The following is a 12,742-nucleotide window of genomic DNA, read 5'->3' on the forward strand; positions in this document are numbered from 1 at the left end:
TATTAGCAGTTGGGAAGAATGGAGCATTGGGGGAGGGGGGGAAGAAAATAAATTCTGTTTTTAACATGTTAAGTTTGAGATGTCCAAAACGCAATTGATGATACATGACTGGAGACAAGCAAAAAGACTGGGATTGTAAACAGTTATCTGGGAAATATTTATATGACAAGATAACTAAATTTATAGGAACTAGGGAGACCATCAAGTAAAAGAACATATTAGGAGGAGGCCCAAGACAGAGCTCTGTGGGAACCCAAACTAACCCAAGGTTGGTGGGTATGCTCAGGATAAAGAACTAGCAAAAGAGACTGAGAAGCAGATCCTTTGTATCTCTAACCCTCAGCACAATGCCTGGCACATAGTAGGCATTTAATGAATGCTAGTTGACTGAAAGACTTACCAGGAAAAGAGCAGTGATGAAAACCAAAAGGAAAGTACATCAAGGAGAAGATGATCAATAGTGTCAAATGCTGCAGAAAGATCAAAGTAGACCAGGACTAAGAAAAGGCCATTTAGATTTGAGCATTAAGAGATCATTGGTAACTTCAAATAGAGTAGTTTCAATCTGATAATGAGGTAGGAAGCTAGACTTAGAGGTTTTAGAGCAGTGAGAAGAGAAGAAATAGTGGCATCTATTTATTATTGAAGACCTTAAGGAGTTGAGCTACAAAAGAAAGGAGAGATAAAGGATGATTGTGTGAATATTTGAATCAAGTGAGGAGTTTTTGAATATGGGAGAGACATAAGTATAAATTTAGGCAGCAGAGAAGTAGCTGGTAGACAGGGAGAGATTGAAGAACAGAATGGGGATGACAGAGGAGGCCATATGCCAGAGTAGATAGCAAAGGATGGAATCAAGGGTTCATGCAGAAAAGTTTGCCTTGGTAAGAAGGGTCACCTCTTCATGTGAGATGGGAGAAGGAAGAGACAGTGGCAGATGTCTCAGTGATGCAATATGAAGAGAGATCCTCAGCTGAGAAGGTGAGGGTAGAGGGTGCTATGAGGGGCTTGTGTGAATGGGATAACAAATTGATTAGGGAGGTGCAAAAGCATTGTCTTGCTGCAGTGAGGGCTCAGTTGAGACCACATAACAAATCTGTAGTGGACTTGGTCATCGTAGTTTTGTGATTTGTTCCAGCTCTATTTAATACCATATGATAGGAGTGAAGGAGACAGCATAGGTTTTTATCTTTGTTTTTCTTCTCTTTATTCCACTGTGTACAATATTTATTTCTGTATGTATCATCATCCTACTATACTACTATAAGTTCCTTGAGGTCAGAAGTATTTTTATATTTTCTTAGTATCCAATATTGCGTAGTAGATGCTTCATAAATTTTGCTATATTGATTTTTTCACTAGGAGAATACTGATTTTGGTAGCAAAATGAAATCTGGTAAGGAAGAGATTGAGGAAATTAAAAAAAAATTTGTGATGCAATAGATTTTTGAACTATTTGTAAGGACAGACTTCAAAATACACATTAGCCTCACTATATTTTCTCTAAAGTCATACCATAGTTGACATTTTTACAGTGCTTTAAGGCTTACAAAGTGTTTTATATTTGTTATTTCTTTTGATTTTCATGAGGTAATAAGTACAATCTTCATTTTACAAATGAGGAAACTAAGTTTCAGAAAGGTTAGATAATCTGTCCATGGTCACAGAAGTGGTTAAGTGTGGGAGGTTGGATACAAACCCAAGTATCCTTTGACTCTTAAGTCTGACACTCACTTTCCTGCACTATACTGTATCCCTAACTACTATGGAATAAAAGTGAGACCACCTTATAAATAAGTCCTTTTGGTTCACAAATACCTAAATTTCTTTATATGAGATCTAAAGCAAATCAACATTATAATCAGTAGTTAATGGTATTACATACAAAGGTTCCTATGTAGTTGGATGAAAAAAATGAAAAAGGATTTCATTCTAACTTTATTACTCTCCAGAATTATAGTAATTTAGAGGGCATTTGAACAAATTCCCAAGTGGCCCACAAAGTAAACTGCAATTTTCCAGTATGAGGGGGTGGGGAGGGGAAGCAAATAAAAGAAATACAGCCTTCTTCCATTAATTATTTATCAAAGAATATCACAAAGTTACACTTAGAACCTTGCCTTAAAAATATCCAGGAAATTAAATCCAGTGGCTTAACTTCAAAGGAGTCTGGACAACCTCCAGGAGATATAACATTTAGAGAAAATGTAAGTAAGCTGGTTTATTTGAGGTCTAATTTTTCAAGACTATTTTTAAAAAGGAAATAGGGACTGGACCCTTATTTCTCTTTTGGCTCTGCTTCAGACTCTAGATTTCACCACTACATTTTCCTCTCACCCTGGAACTGCCCCCTCAGGGTCTGTGGACTTCCCACCCGGGAACATACCTCTGTCTTTAAGACCCCCTTCTCCTCTGGGTGACTTTCTCCCAGGGCTTTCATTTTGGTAAGAGGCCCAAGGCAGCCACTCTTCATTCTTCTCCGGGCTTTTATGACCTTTCAAACTTTGCCACTATGCCCTCACACACACTAAAAAAAAGCATGGAGTCACACCCCTTAGACTCCATGCTTTTTAGTTTACTTTTATGTGTTGTGTTCCCCCATTATTTAGGTATTTGTGAACCAAAAGGACACAAACTCCTAAAATCTTCTTAGCAGTTTACAATCTGTTGTCATTCCACTCTATCCTCTTGTCTTACAACTCCAAATTCTGCTCTTCATCCATACTATGATCTCCAATTCCTCAACCTACCATGTCTTTCCCAGGATCTCACCCTTTCACTAGCTACATTCTCCTCATTTTCCCCTCTGAACTCTTGGTGATGCATTTCAACTATACACCGTCCTCTTCTCCGAGATCCCTGCTCCTTTATCATACTGTCAATTTTGCCTTGCAAGCCTCAGCCAAAGGCTCACTCCCACCATCTGTGTCTTAACTTCAACACACATGCTACTGAATGCAGCTGGAAATCCCAAAATCAAACTGACTGGGTCCACCACAAATTTACGTTACCTAACCTCAACTGGGCCTCCACTGCTGCAAGGCAATCCTTTTATACCTCCTCAATTAATTCTATCCCACTTACCAAAGTGGCTTTTCCAAACTTTTTTATCCTTCTAAAACCTCCGATAATTCCCCAACCCACCATCATTTTTAAGCCGAGAACCTTGCCTCATATTTATTGAAGCCATTTGCCAAGAACACTATCTTTTTCCCTCCTCTTCACCTCACAACACTTCAGATGCCTATTATTTCCACCTTTACCTGTCTCGCATGAAGAGAGAGCCCTTCTCCTTGCCAAAGTAAACCCTTCTACATGTACAAGTGATCCCAATCCCTCCTGTCTTTTGCAGAAGATTGAATCTTCTACTATACCCACCCTCTCACTTCCCTACTGACTGTGAAAATGCCTGTGTCTTTTCCATTCTCAAAATAATTTCCCTTATTCCACACAAACCTGCTATCATCCCATATCGCTCTTCCCTTTTGCGACAAACTCCTTGAGAAAGCCTTTTACGACAAGGGCCTCACTACCACCTCCCTATGGTATGGCATCCAATATTTGTCATTTAACCAAAACGGATCTCTCCAAATTTAACAATGATCTTTTAACTGCCAACCCAATGGCCTTTCCTCAATTCTACTTCTTCTTAACCTCTCTGCAGTCATTTACACTGTCAATACTTCCTAATATTCCCTTTTCTCTAAGGGTCTATCAAACTACTATATCTTGGTTCTCTTCCTACCTATCTGATTGGGCTCCTTTTCCATCTCCTTTGCTAGATCTTCATCTAAGTCATACCCACTAACTCTGAGTGTCGCATATAGTTCTGACTTGGCCACTTCTCTTCTCTTCTCCCTCTACTATTTTATTTGGTAATTTCATCAGCTCCCATGGATTCAATGATCATCTAAATACTGTTGATTCTGAAATAAACTTATCGAGCCCTACCCTCTTTGCTGACCTCCAGTCCCACATCTCCAACTGCCTATTGGACATCTCAAACAAGCTGTCCTATAGACATATTAAAATCAAGAAGTATAAAACGGAACTCATTATCTTTTCCCCTCAATTTTTTTCTCTTCTAAACTTCCCTATTATTGTCAAAGGCACCACCATCCTACCCCCATGTTTGCAAACTCAGTGCTGTCCTAGACTCCCCGTACCCAATCTGTTGCTAAGACCTGTCAATTCTCCCTTTGCAACATCTCTTACATATGCCCCCTTCTTTCCTCTGATATTGCTTCTACTCTGATGGAGGCCCTGGATACAGACTGGCTACCAAAGTGATCCCAGGTAAGCCACCTAACCTCTCTGGGCCTTAGTTCTCTCAACTAGAAAGTGAACTCTATGACCTGGATTCAAGTTCTGCCTCTGGGCAAGTCACTTAACCCCTTAGGGCCTCAGGTAATTTTCTAAGACTAGAATTTGTAGAAAAGTTGCTTGTTTGCACTGATAGAAGATCCTCATCTGGAGCTCCCTCCAACAATGAAATCACCTGGCTAGTCAAAAGAAAAATCATGTTAGAATAAAGACTGTGTAATACTACCCCTAATTCAAAAATGTTGATTCCAAACAGTAATAAATGTAAAAAAAAATTAGCATTTCTTTGCTATAAAGGGCAAGCACCACTGAAGTCATGATTCCACAAAGTATTCCTAAAGTAATGGGGTGAGGCACAATGGTGTTTGTGTTTGTGTGTGTGTACAAGAGCTCCCACACGTGCACCCTCGCCCATAGGAGCAACAAGCATTCATGGGTGGATAACACCCTTTAAGTTTAATCTGCATTACTAACATTTTCTCCCAGACAGTCAACAAAATACTGAATCAAGCCCTGATTTGTAGCATTTGCCAACTTCCAACGTGTAAATGCTCACACTAAAAATTTAACAACAGAGCCAGTATGAGCTGGTTTCAGCATACACCTGGCTTTAAGGTTTAAAAACATAAAGGAACTGGTCAAGATATTCTATGTATAGTAAATTCTTTTGTGTGTGTGTGTGTGTGTGTGTGTGTGTGTGTGTGTGTTTTCCAAGAAGAACTCTTCATAATGCAGGTAGAATGCATTAGGATAGGTCAATAAATCTCTATTTCTAAATGTGGCAAAAATGAAACTCTAGCTCGTCATTACAGATTAGGCTACCTATGTTACATATGTAGTGACAGAATTACAACACAGATCTTAGTATAAGAAAAATAAAGGATTAACCAAAAATTCACATCACTCACTATCAGGGCAAACAACCAGCGTTTGACACTTAAAGAGTAAGAAAAATAAAGGATACACCAAAAATACACATCACTCATTATCATAGCAAACAACTAATGTTTGATACTTAAAATACAATTCCTTTCTTAGTTTTCTGTTTATGGTCATATATATTCACATTTCAAAAGTTAAAAAAGTCACTCAGCTAACCATATGTTGCCACATCACCTCCATTATTCAGGCCAATGGTGTGGAACAAAACAAGAAATGACTGTCAACCAAGAGCAGAGGCTGTTCTGTCATGGGCTTTTAAAATAATGCTATTGAGGACAGTAACATTTTTCAAAGACATAATAAAAATAACTCCAGTATCTCTTGTCAGGAAATCTTTCTTTCACAGTCTTCTACCATCAGCAGGAATACTGAGGGCTGAGACTCCTTCCCCCTCCCCCACTTGCCAGAGGGCAGCTAAAGCCTAGGATGACACTTGCCTATCTCCAACAGGGAACCAGGCCTACCCATACAGGAGCAACAGCAGGGGGTGCAAACCAAAGGAACAGTGGGAAAAGAAATGCAGAACCTCTCCTCTAATTGTGAAATGTAGAGTGTGTGGCAGCCCACTGTCTCACAGGAAAACAATTACTTTCATTTTTGCCCCCTACTGCCTCTCCGACCTTTCCCAGGTGGTGAGTCAGTAGGAGGCAAAAATGAAAGTGGTTTTTTTCCTTTGAAACACAGGGCTGTAAAAAACTGTGAATTTCAAAAAATCATAACATCAACTACATAATTGTTATGGCTTCCTTTTCTATTATGTTCTACTAAATAGTCATACGAAGCAACGGAATGTCCAAAACACCAATGGCCTCAAATGACAAACACAGAAATCTGTTTCTGCCTGATGAATACAATAATATGGGATAATGAAAATGGTATAGCATTCATGATGGTAACACCAAATACAAATTATATGTTAAAAAATAAACCACGTTTAATTTCAAATACTGGCACTATTTAATACTAGAGATGTATGCTGCCCTTTCCCTAGTTTAAAAAAAAATAACAACTATATACTGGGTAAAATACTAGATGTAGAAAATGGTTCAAGTGCTATCTTGTTTCTACAGACTTTAAAGAGTCCCTAGTCCCACATGATCTGAATTCAGCAAAAAATGAAGAGTCATCCCTACTAGGGGCAAAAGTGCTATTTTGAACTGGTATATTCAGATCTTTAAGAGGTACTTTGAATAGAAGATGCTAAATACTTTCTTTTGTACTGTCAAGTTTTTCCTCTACAAAAAAGGAAATATTGATTAAAGCCAAGTATCTAGGACTTTCTCACAATTTTTTGAAACCTACAAATTAAATGAGCTTTATATTGGAAGAAAAAATGAAAGCAATGCAAGACTGCAAAAGGAGAAATGTAAGGCAAATGTACCCTTTTGACTACAACAGCAATCAAAGGAAAAAGAAATTTTTAAAGCATTCTGAATCATAGCATAAAGCCTCACTCCCTTTTAAAAAACTCTAAAAACATCTTTAAAAGCCTCTCTAAGTCTACTTATTTTTCTTTTTTGATTTTATTTTTAATTTATGAAATAACACAATCATTTCTTGAAAATTACCATTTTCTCATGCTTCTACATAGAAATTAAATATAGATGATAAATCTTCAAAATCACAACCAAAAGTAACAATAAATAATGGTTTAGGCTGCTTTATATTAGTAAAAACCAAAGCAAATCTACTTCTTACATTTAATATTTAATCTTTCCTTTACTTAGAAATTACCTGTGGCTGAAACTGTGGAACAGGTGGCCCTTGCATGCTTTGTGACTGCTCATCCATTGTACAAAGTAAAAAGAAGTTTGAAATTCTGGGGGGAAAAAAATAGAGATTTAATTGCTATATTCATTTATTGATTATGATATAATTCAGAAGTACATTTTAAGTATGGATTTAAGTGAAAGAGTTGCATCTTGGGCTTCAGAGAATTTTCACTAAGGAATCCCAGAAAAATCTATCCTAGATCCTCTAATCTCAGGCACACCTTCATTCTTTTTTCATTCAACTTCCTTATTCTCGGTAAAGTCATTCTCCAGACTAATCAACCAACCTTAATGAAACCCCACCTATTCTAGATTAAGTCTTACTAGATAAAAGAATCAGTTGTTTCCTTTTGCCCAATTTCCCCAATCTGAATAAGATCTTAAGGACATAAGAATATGATACAAATACCAACACTGACATACTACTTTTATGTTTCTGTTCATTGGTCTTTAAGAATTTATGTAATATTTGTCACCATTTCATAACTTTAGGTTCAAAGGATTGCCATAATGAAACTGTTTATTTTCTCAAGTATTTAAAAAGTCAATTAGGATACAGTGCCACTAGTCTGACATAGTTGTGGTGTGACAATTCAAAAAGTCAGTCTAACCATAGCTATGCTTGACTGAGGGGGAAATGTGAAATATTAAATTGTGACTTAAAAATAGAACTTATTAAAACAAGCATTAATCAGTTATTAGTAGCTATATTTTCAATTTATGTAATTACAACAAGATTTATGGAAATATAAATATCTAGCTATAAACATTCCTATTTACTGAATCATAACTCTCATCAATCAGTATTTACAAGCTATTACAGAGCACTACTACAGCTCATCTTAAATTTCTAAACTCAAAGTTAAAACTATCCTGGAATAGGTTCATGTCCCCAAAGACCTGGTCAAGTTAAGGCAAGCAAGTTTCCTCATCTACCAGTAGCTTTTCTTCAGCTTTTAATCACTTCTAGCAAAAGAAAGCTGACTATTTTTAAACTAAGAATTGCTTTCCAACCAACATTTCCAATGAAAACTATGAGATACTTCTTCCTTCTACTAGTAAAAATCAAACAGAAAGGTAAAAGGACCCAATGCGCATTTTACATTAACTAGCATGAAATTGTTTACCAAAATATAATTTTACAAACATAATTAAGTACACATAATGAGGTTTTTAAACAGTAATAAAAGTGCTATCCCCACATGTATGCATGTGTTCATATGAGTGTATATGCATTTAACAGTAAGGTTAAGATAGAAGAAAGAGGAAACATGTTATGAAATCTTAGAGATCATCACCTCTGATCTAAATGCAGAACCAAATCAGTCGATAAACATTTATTAAGTGCATACTATGTGCCACGCATTGTGCTAAGCTCTGAGGAATACAAAGAAAGACAAAAGACAGTTCCTGCCCTCAAGGAGCTAACAATCTAATAATGTTGAACAACATGCAAACAGCTATGTACAAACAAGCTTTATACACTTTAGGGAAATCATTTTAGTGCCTGAATGGAGGATGGACTGGAGTGGGAAGAGACTTGTGGCATTATCTCTGGGGTCACATTCTTAAAGCCACTTTTCTACTAAACTAGACTATTAGCTCTTCTTCCATAGTACTCATCTCCTGTTTCCATTCCTTTGCACAGGTGATACTCCATATCTATAACACTCTCCCCTCCCTTCCTTCCACCTCAAAAAACTCCAGCTGTCTTCAAGACTTAAGTTCCATTTACTATACAGTCTCTTTCAGGATCTCCTCTATTGTGCTCTTTCTCTGTTGAAATTGTTATGTGTTACTTTGTACATGCATTCTACTGTACCCCTCCAGCAGAATGTCAGCTCCTGGAGGGTATATACCAACTCTCTTATTTTGTGTGGTATCCTCAAAGTCTAACAGTTCCCAGAACAAAGAAGATGCTAAAGAAACATAGTGAACTGAATTCTCTTCAGAGTTCTTAGTTGATAATGCCACATATTTCTACTCATGGCCACCATTGCCCTCTAAGTGAACATTAACTTTAATTCTTTAGAAACTGTAGTAATTCCATGACTTGCAGCCACACAGTATAAATAGAAGAATGTTGTTTGAAGGTAGGCCTTTGTTTAAGGGAGAAGCTACAGGTCATTATAATTGAAAAATTTCTCAAAAACAATGTAGCTTACTCTCTTTCTCTTCCTGCTCACTGTCTACATTCTGATCAACTTCACAATATGTGCATTTACCATATATTAAAGCAGAAGCACCAGATATTCTCTGTCCAGTATAGTTAAAGCAAATCCTCAGGTGATTATGAAACTGATTTAAGGGGTGTTTCAACATTCTAAGGCTTACTGCTGTCAGTACAACGTCATCTACAAACATGATCACCTGGAAGTTCTCATCATCTATAAAAATTCTTCTACTTGGATACTTTCATTGATTATCCTCCACAGTAATAGCAAATACTTTGACCACATAAGTCTCTATATTTTATGACTTGCTTGATAGTCACAATCAGAGAGGGTTACTGAATAAAAATCATCTCTGTTGTTACATGTATTAAAGAATCTTGAATGATTCTGATAACTTATGGAAGAGAACTTTTAAGTTTGCACTTTTACTAAAATAAATGCTATTTTTAAAAAATGCACAATAAACATTAAGTACAGTGGGATTTTGTATTCTTTACAATGTCAAATTAATTATGGGACTAGTCTGCAATAGAATAACATTTGCAAAAATTGTCCATTCCTTCCTCATTTCTCAACAAGGATGTTCTTGATTTTCATACAGATAATTCTATGAAAATAAAATACTGATAGCATCACACCTTAAAGTAGCAGTGAACTAGAAAAAAGCAGTGGTGTTGGGTGGTGGAAAAAATACTGGGTTTAGAATCAGTAAAAAATACTAGGTTAGAATCCCAACTGTGCCACTTAACACCTGTGTGATATTGAACAAGTCATTTTAAACTCTGTGCGCTTTAGTTTACTCACCTGTAAAATGAGAGGGGCTGATAATGTCCCTTCCAACTCTATATCTATGATCCTGTGACATGGGAATGACTAAACAAACTGTGGTAGAGGAATGCTGTGTAATAGATTACTGAGCAGTAAAAAATGGTAAATATGAAGAACAGAGAGAAGCAAAGGAAGATTTCTATGAACTAATTCAATATGAAAAAAGCAGAGCCAAGAAAAATACACACAATGACTACAGCAATGGAAATGTAAATAACTACCACCAAAAATAAATGCCAGAAGCTACCTACTGTGAAAATATAATCACCAAACTTAGGCTCAAAGAAGATATGCACCTCCATCCCTTCTTTGCAGAGGTGAGGGAATTATGAATACTGAATGCTGCTTAGAGTAGATTTGATTGATATATTGGCTAGTTTTGCTAAAATGTTTTTTCTCCTCTTTCGTATTCTTTGTCATAAGGAATGTCTCTCTGGGAGATGGAAAGGAAACAGGCATATTAGGAAATGAAGGAGGTGTTAAAAATAAAAGATCTCAATAAAAAATCTACCTCCTCATCTTCTGCACCAGATGTTGTTGTGTAAGTTGCAATCATTTTCATGGTGGTCTTTTTGTAAATGCTTATCAGGAATACTTCAACAGGAGACAACCTAGGAACTATGTTTGGTACCCCTGAATATGTGAAGAAAGTGACCGACTCCTTTATTTGCATTTCCAGGGAGAACCTGATGAATCAACCTTCAATTTATCTGCAAGTTCCTTTTGTCTCCAATTTCACTCACAGTGAAACTGATATGATTCAGTTTCTCTAGCATGCCCACTAACTGGCCACTAGACAAAAATAGCTAATAGTTATATAAATAAAACTTTAACATTTGTAAAGCACATTTGATCCTCACAACTCTGCAGAGTAGATACTATTATTCTCCCCATTTTACAGATGAAGAAACTGAGACTGGGAGAGGTTAAGTGATTTGCCAAGGTCACACAGTTAATAAATGGTTAGGGCAGAATTTGAACTCAGGTCTTCTGACTACAAGTCTAACACCCTCCTCTATGACATGCTGGTTCATACTGAGATTATCATCAGTTATATTAATGTTTGTAAATATTCTTAATATCCTCTGTTGCACCATTCCTTCATTACCACTGCAGAAGCAGAACAGGGTCACACAGAACCAAGAGTTATATTTTTCTAATGGGTTGAAAAAGCCAAAGAATTCATTACCAAGTGTCTGTGTACTGATGATGAACTTCTGCATCCTTAGAAAGACAGGACTAGATTCTTTTTTTCCAGAACCACACTTATCAAAAACTATTTTATAATCAGGCTGTTTTAATAGTGGATACAGTTGTATACTATTTTTAAAAGTCTCTTTTAAGTACCAAGGAAAAATATTTTGCTCTTTCCCTACTAATTCCTTTAGAAATTAGAACACAAAACATATGAACAATATTAAGAAATATGCCAAAGGGTCAGTAAAGAAAAGTACTCATTTAACGTCTTAACATTCTCCCCTGACAGGAAATATGACATGATGGAAAAAAGGTCAAACTTGGAATCAAGAACATCTTAGTTCAAATGCTACTTCTGGCACACATAACCCTGGGCAGGTTACTTAACCTTCCTCTGCACCCAGGGATCTTCATTGGTAGAGGGAGTTTCTTCAGCAGGGAGCTTCCTAGGTATCTATTCTCTTTTTTGATGAGGGATCAGATAAGAAACCAATAAATAATGGTATTCTTTGGAAGCCTTTACTTTATGAAGTGAAATGTTAATTCCAAAAGTATTTCTGTTAACTTTAAACTATTTTGTGAGAACATCTATCAATCTTCTTCCATATTTTTGATGACAAAGTGTTAATCTTTCCACAGCTGTCTTGTAGTGAGGAGTCCTATATTTCATGAGCATTGTATTATGCTTTTTGGGCTGCCAGGTGTCACTGTGGTAAAGTGCCAGGCATGGAGTTAGAAAAACTTGAGATCGGTTCCAGCCTGGACACTTCTATCTGTGTGACCCTGGGCAAGTCACTTAATTCTGTTTATTTCCATTTTCTCATCTGTAAAATGAGCTGGAGAAGGAAATGGCAAACCACTCCAATATCTATGCCAAGAAAACCCCAAATGGGGTTATGAAGTGTCGAACACAACTAAAAAACAACTGAACAATGTTTTTTGGACATGTTCTAGATCCGCTGTCATCTGTTTTACTTTACCAAAAGTATTGCTAAGATGGGTATTGCATTGACATTAATTGCTCCAAATCCACATTGGTGGTGGGAGTGCCCACACTAATGAAATCACAAATACATGTAACAGTAAGGTAAGACTAGATATAAAGTCTAACATGCATATGACAAAACATTTTTCATAGAAAACTTACAACCTGGACACCTCTGTCCAGTAGTTATCCTATTTCTGGTCCATAGGTCAGCAGAGCTCCTAAAATAACTCACATTGGATAGCCCTTTGAGGTTTGCAAAGCATTCTTTTTTTTAAAATTAGTTTATTTTCAGTTTTCAACATTCACTTCCATAAGATTTTGAATTTTAAATTTTCTCCCTCTCCTCCTCATCCCTCCCCAAGATGGTGTGCAACCTGATACATGCTCTACTTCTACATTCACATCACACATATTTTCACCTTAGTCATGATATAAAGAAGAATTAGTACTAATGGGAGGAACCACAAGAATGAAGAAACAAAACAACAAAAGAAAAGGAGAGCAAATAGTACGCTTCC

General features: G+C 36.6%; 1 protein-coding gene across 6 annotated transcripts in view; it reads right to left on the bottom strand.

Annotated features, from left to right (window-relative positions):
• NEK7 (NIMA related kinase 7) overlaps positions 1–12,742 on the bottom strand; it is a 200,627-nt gene that overhangs the window by 132,529 nt on the left and 55,356 nt on the right. For 3 of the 6 annotated variants that reach the window (XM_020971725.2, XM_078156439.1, XM_020971726.2), the window contains one exon: positions 7,000–7,084. The exons of the other annotated variants lie outside the window; for them this stretch is intronic. In XM_020971725.2, coding sequence (XP_020827384.1) covers positions 7,000–7,056 — 57 coding nt within the window. In that variant the 5' untranslated portion in view covers positions 7,057–7,084. The remainder of the gene's footprint in view (positions 1–6,999; positions 7,085–12,742) is intronic. 6 annotated transcript variants of the gene reach the window in all.

The sequence above is a fragment of the Phascolarctos cinereus genome, unplaced genomic scaffold (assembly GCF_003287225.1).
Source record: "Phascolarctos cinereus isolate Bilbo 61053 unplaced genomic scaffold, phaCin_HiC Scaffold_5;HRSCAF=322, whole genome shotgun sequence".
Lineage (NCBI taxonomy): Eukaryota > Metazoa > Chordata > Mammalia > Diprotodontia > Phascolarctidae > Phascolarctos > Phascolarctos cinereus.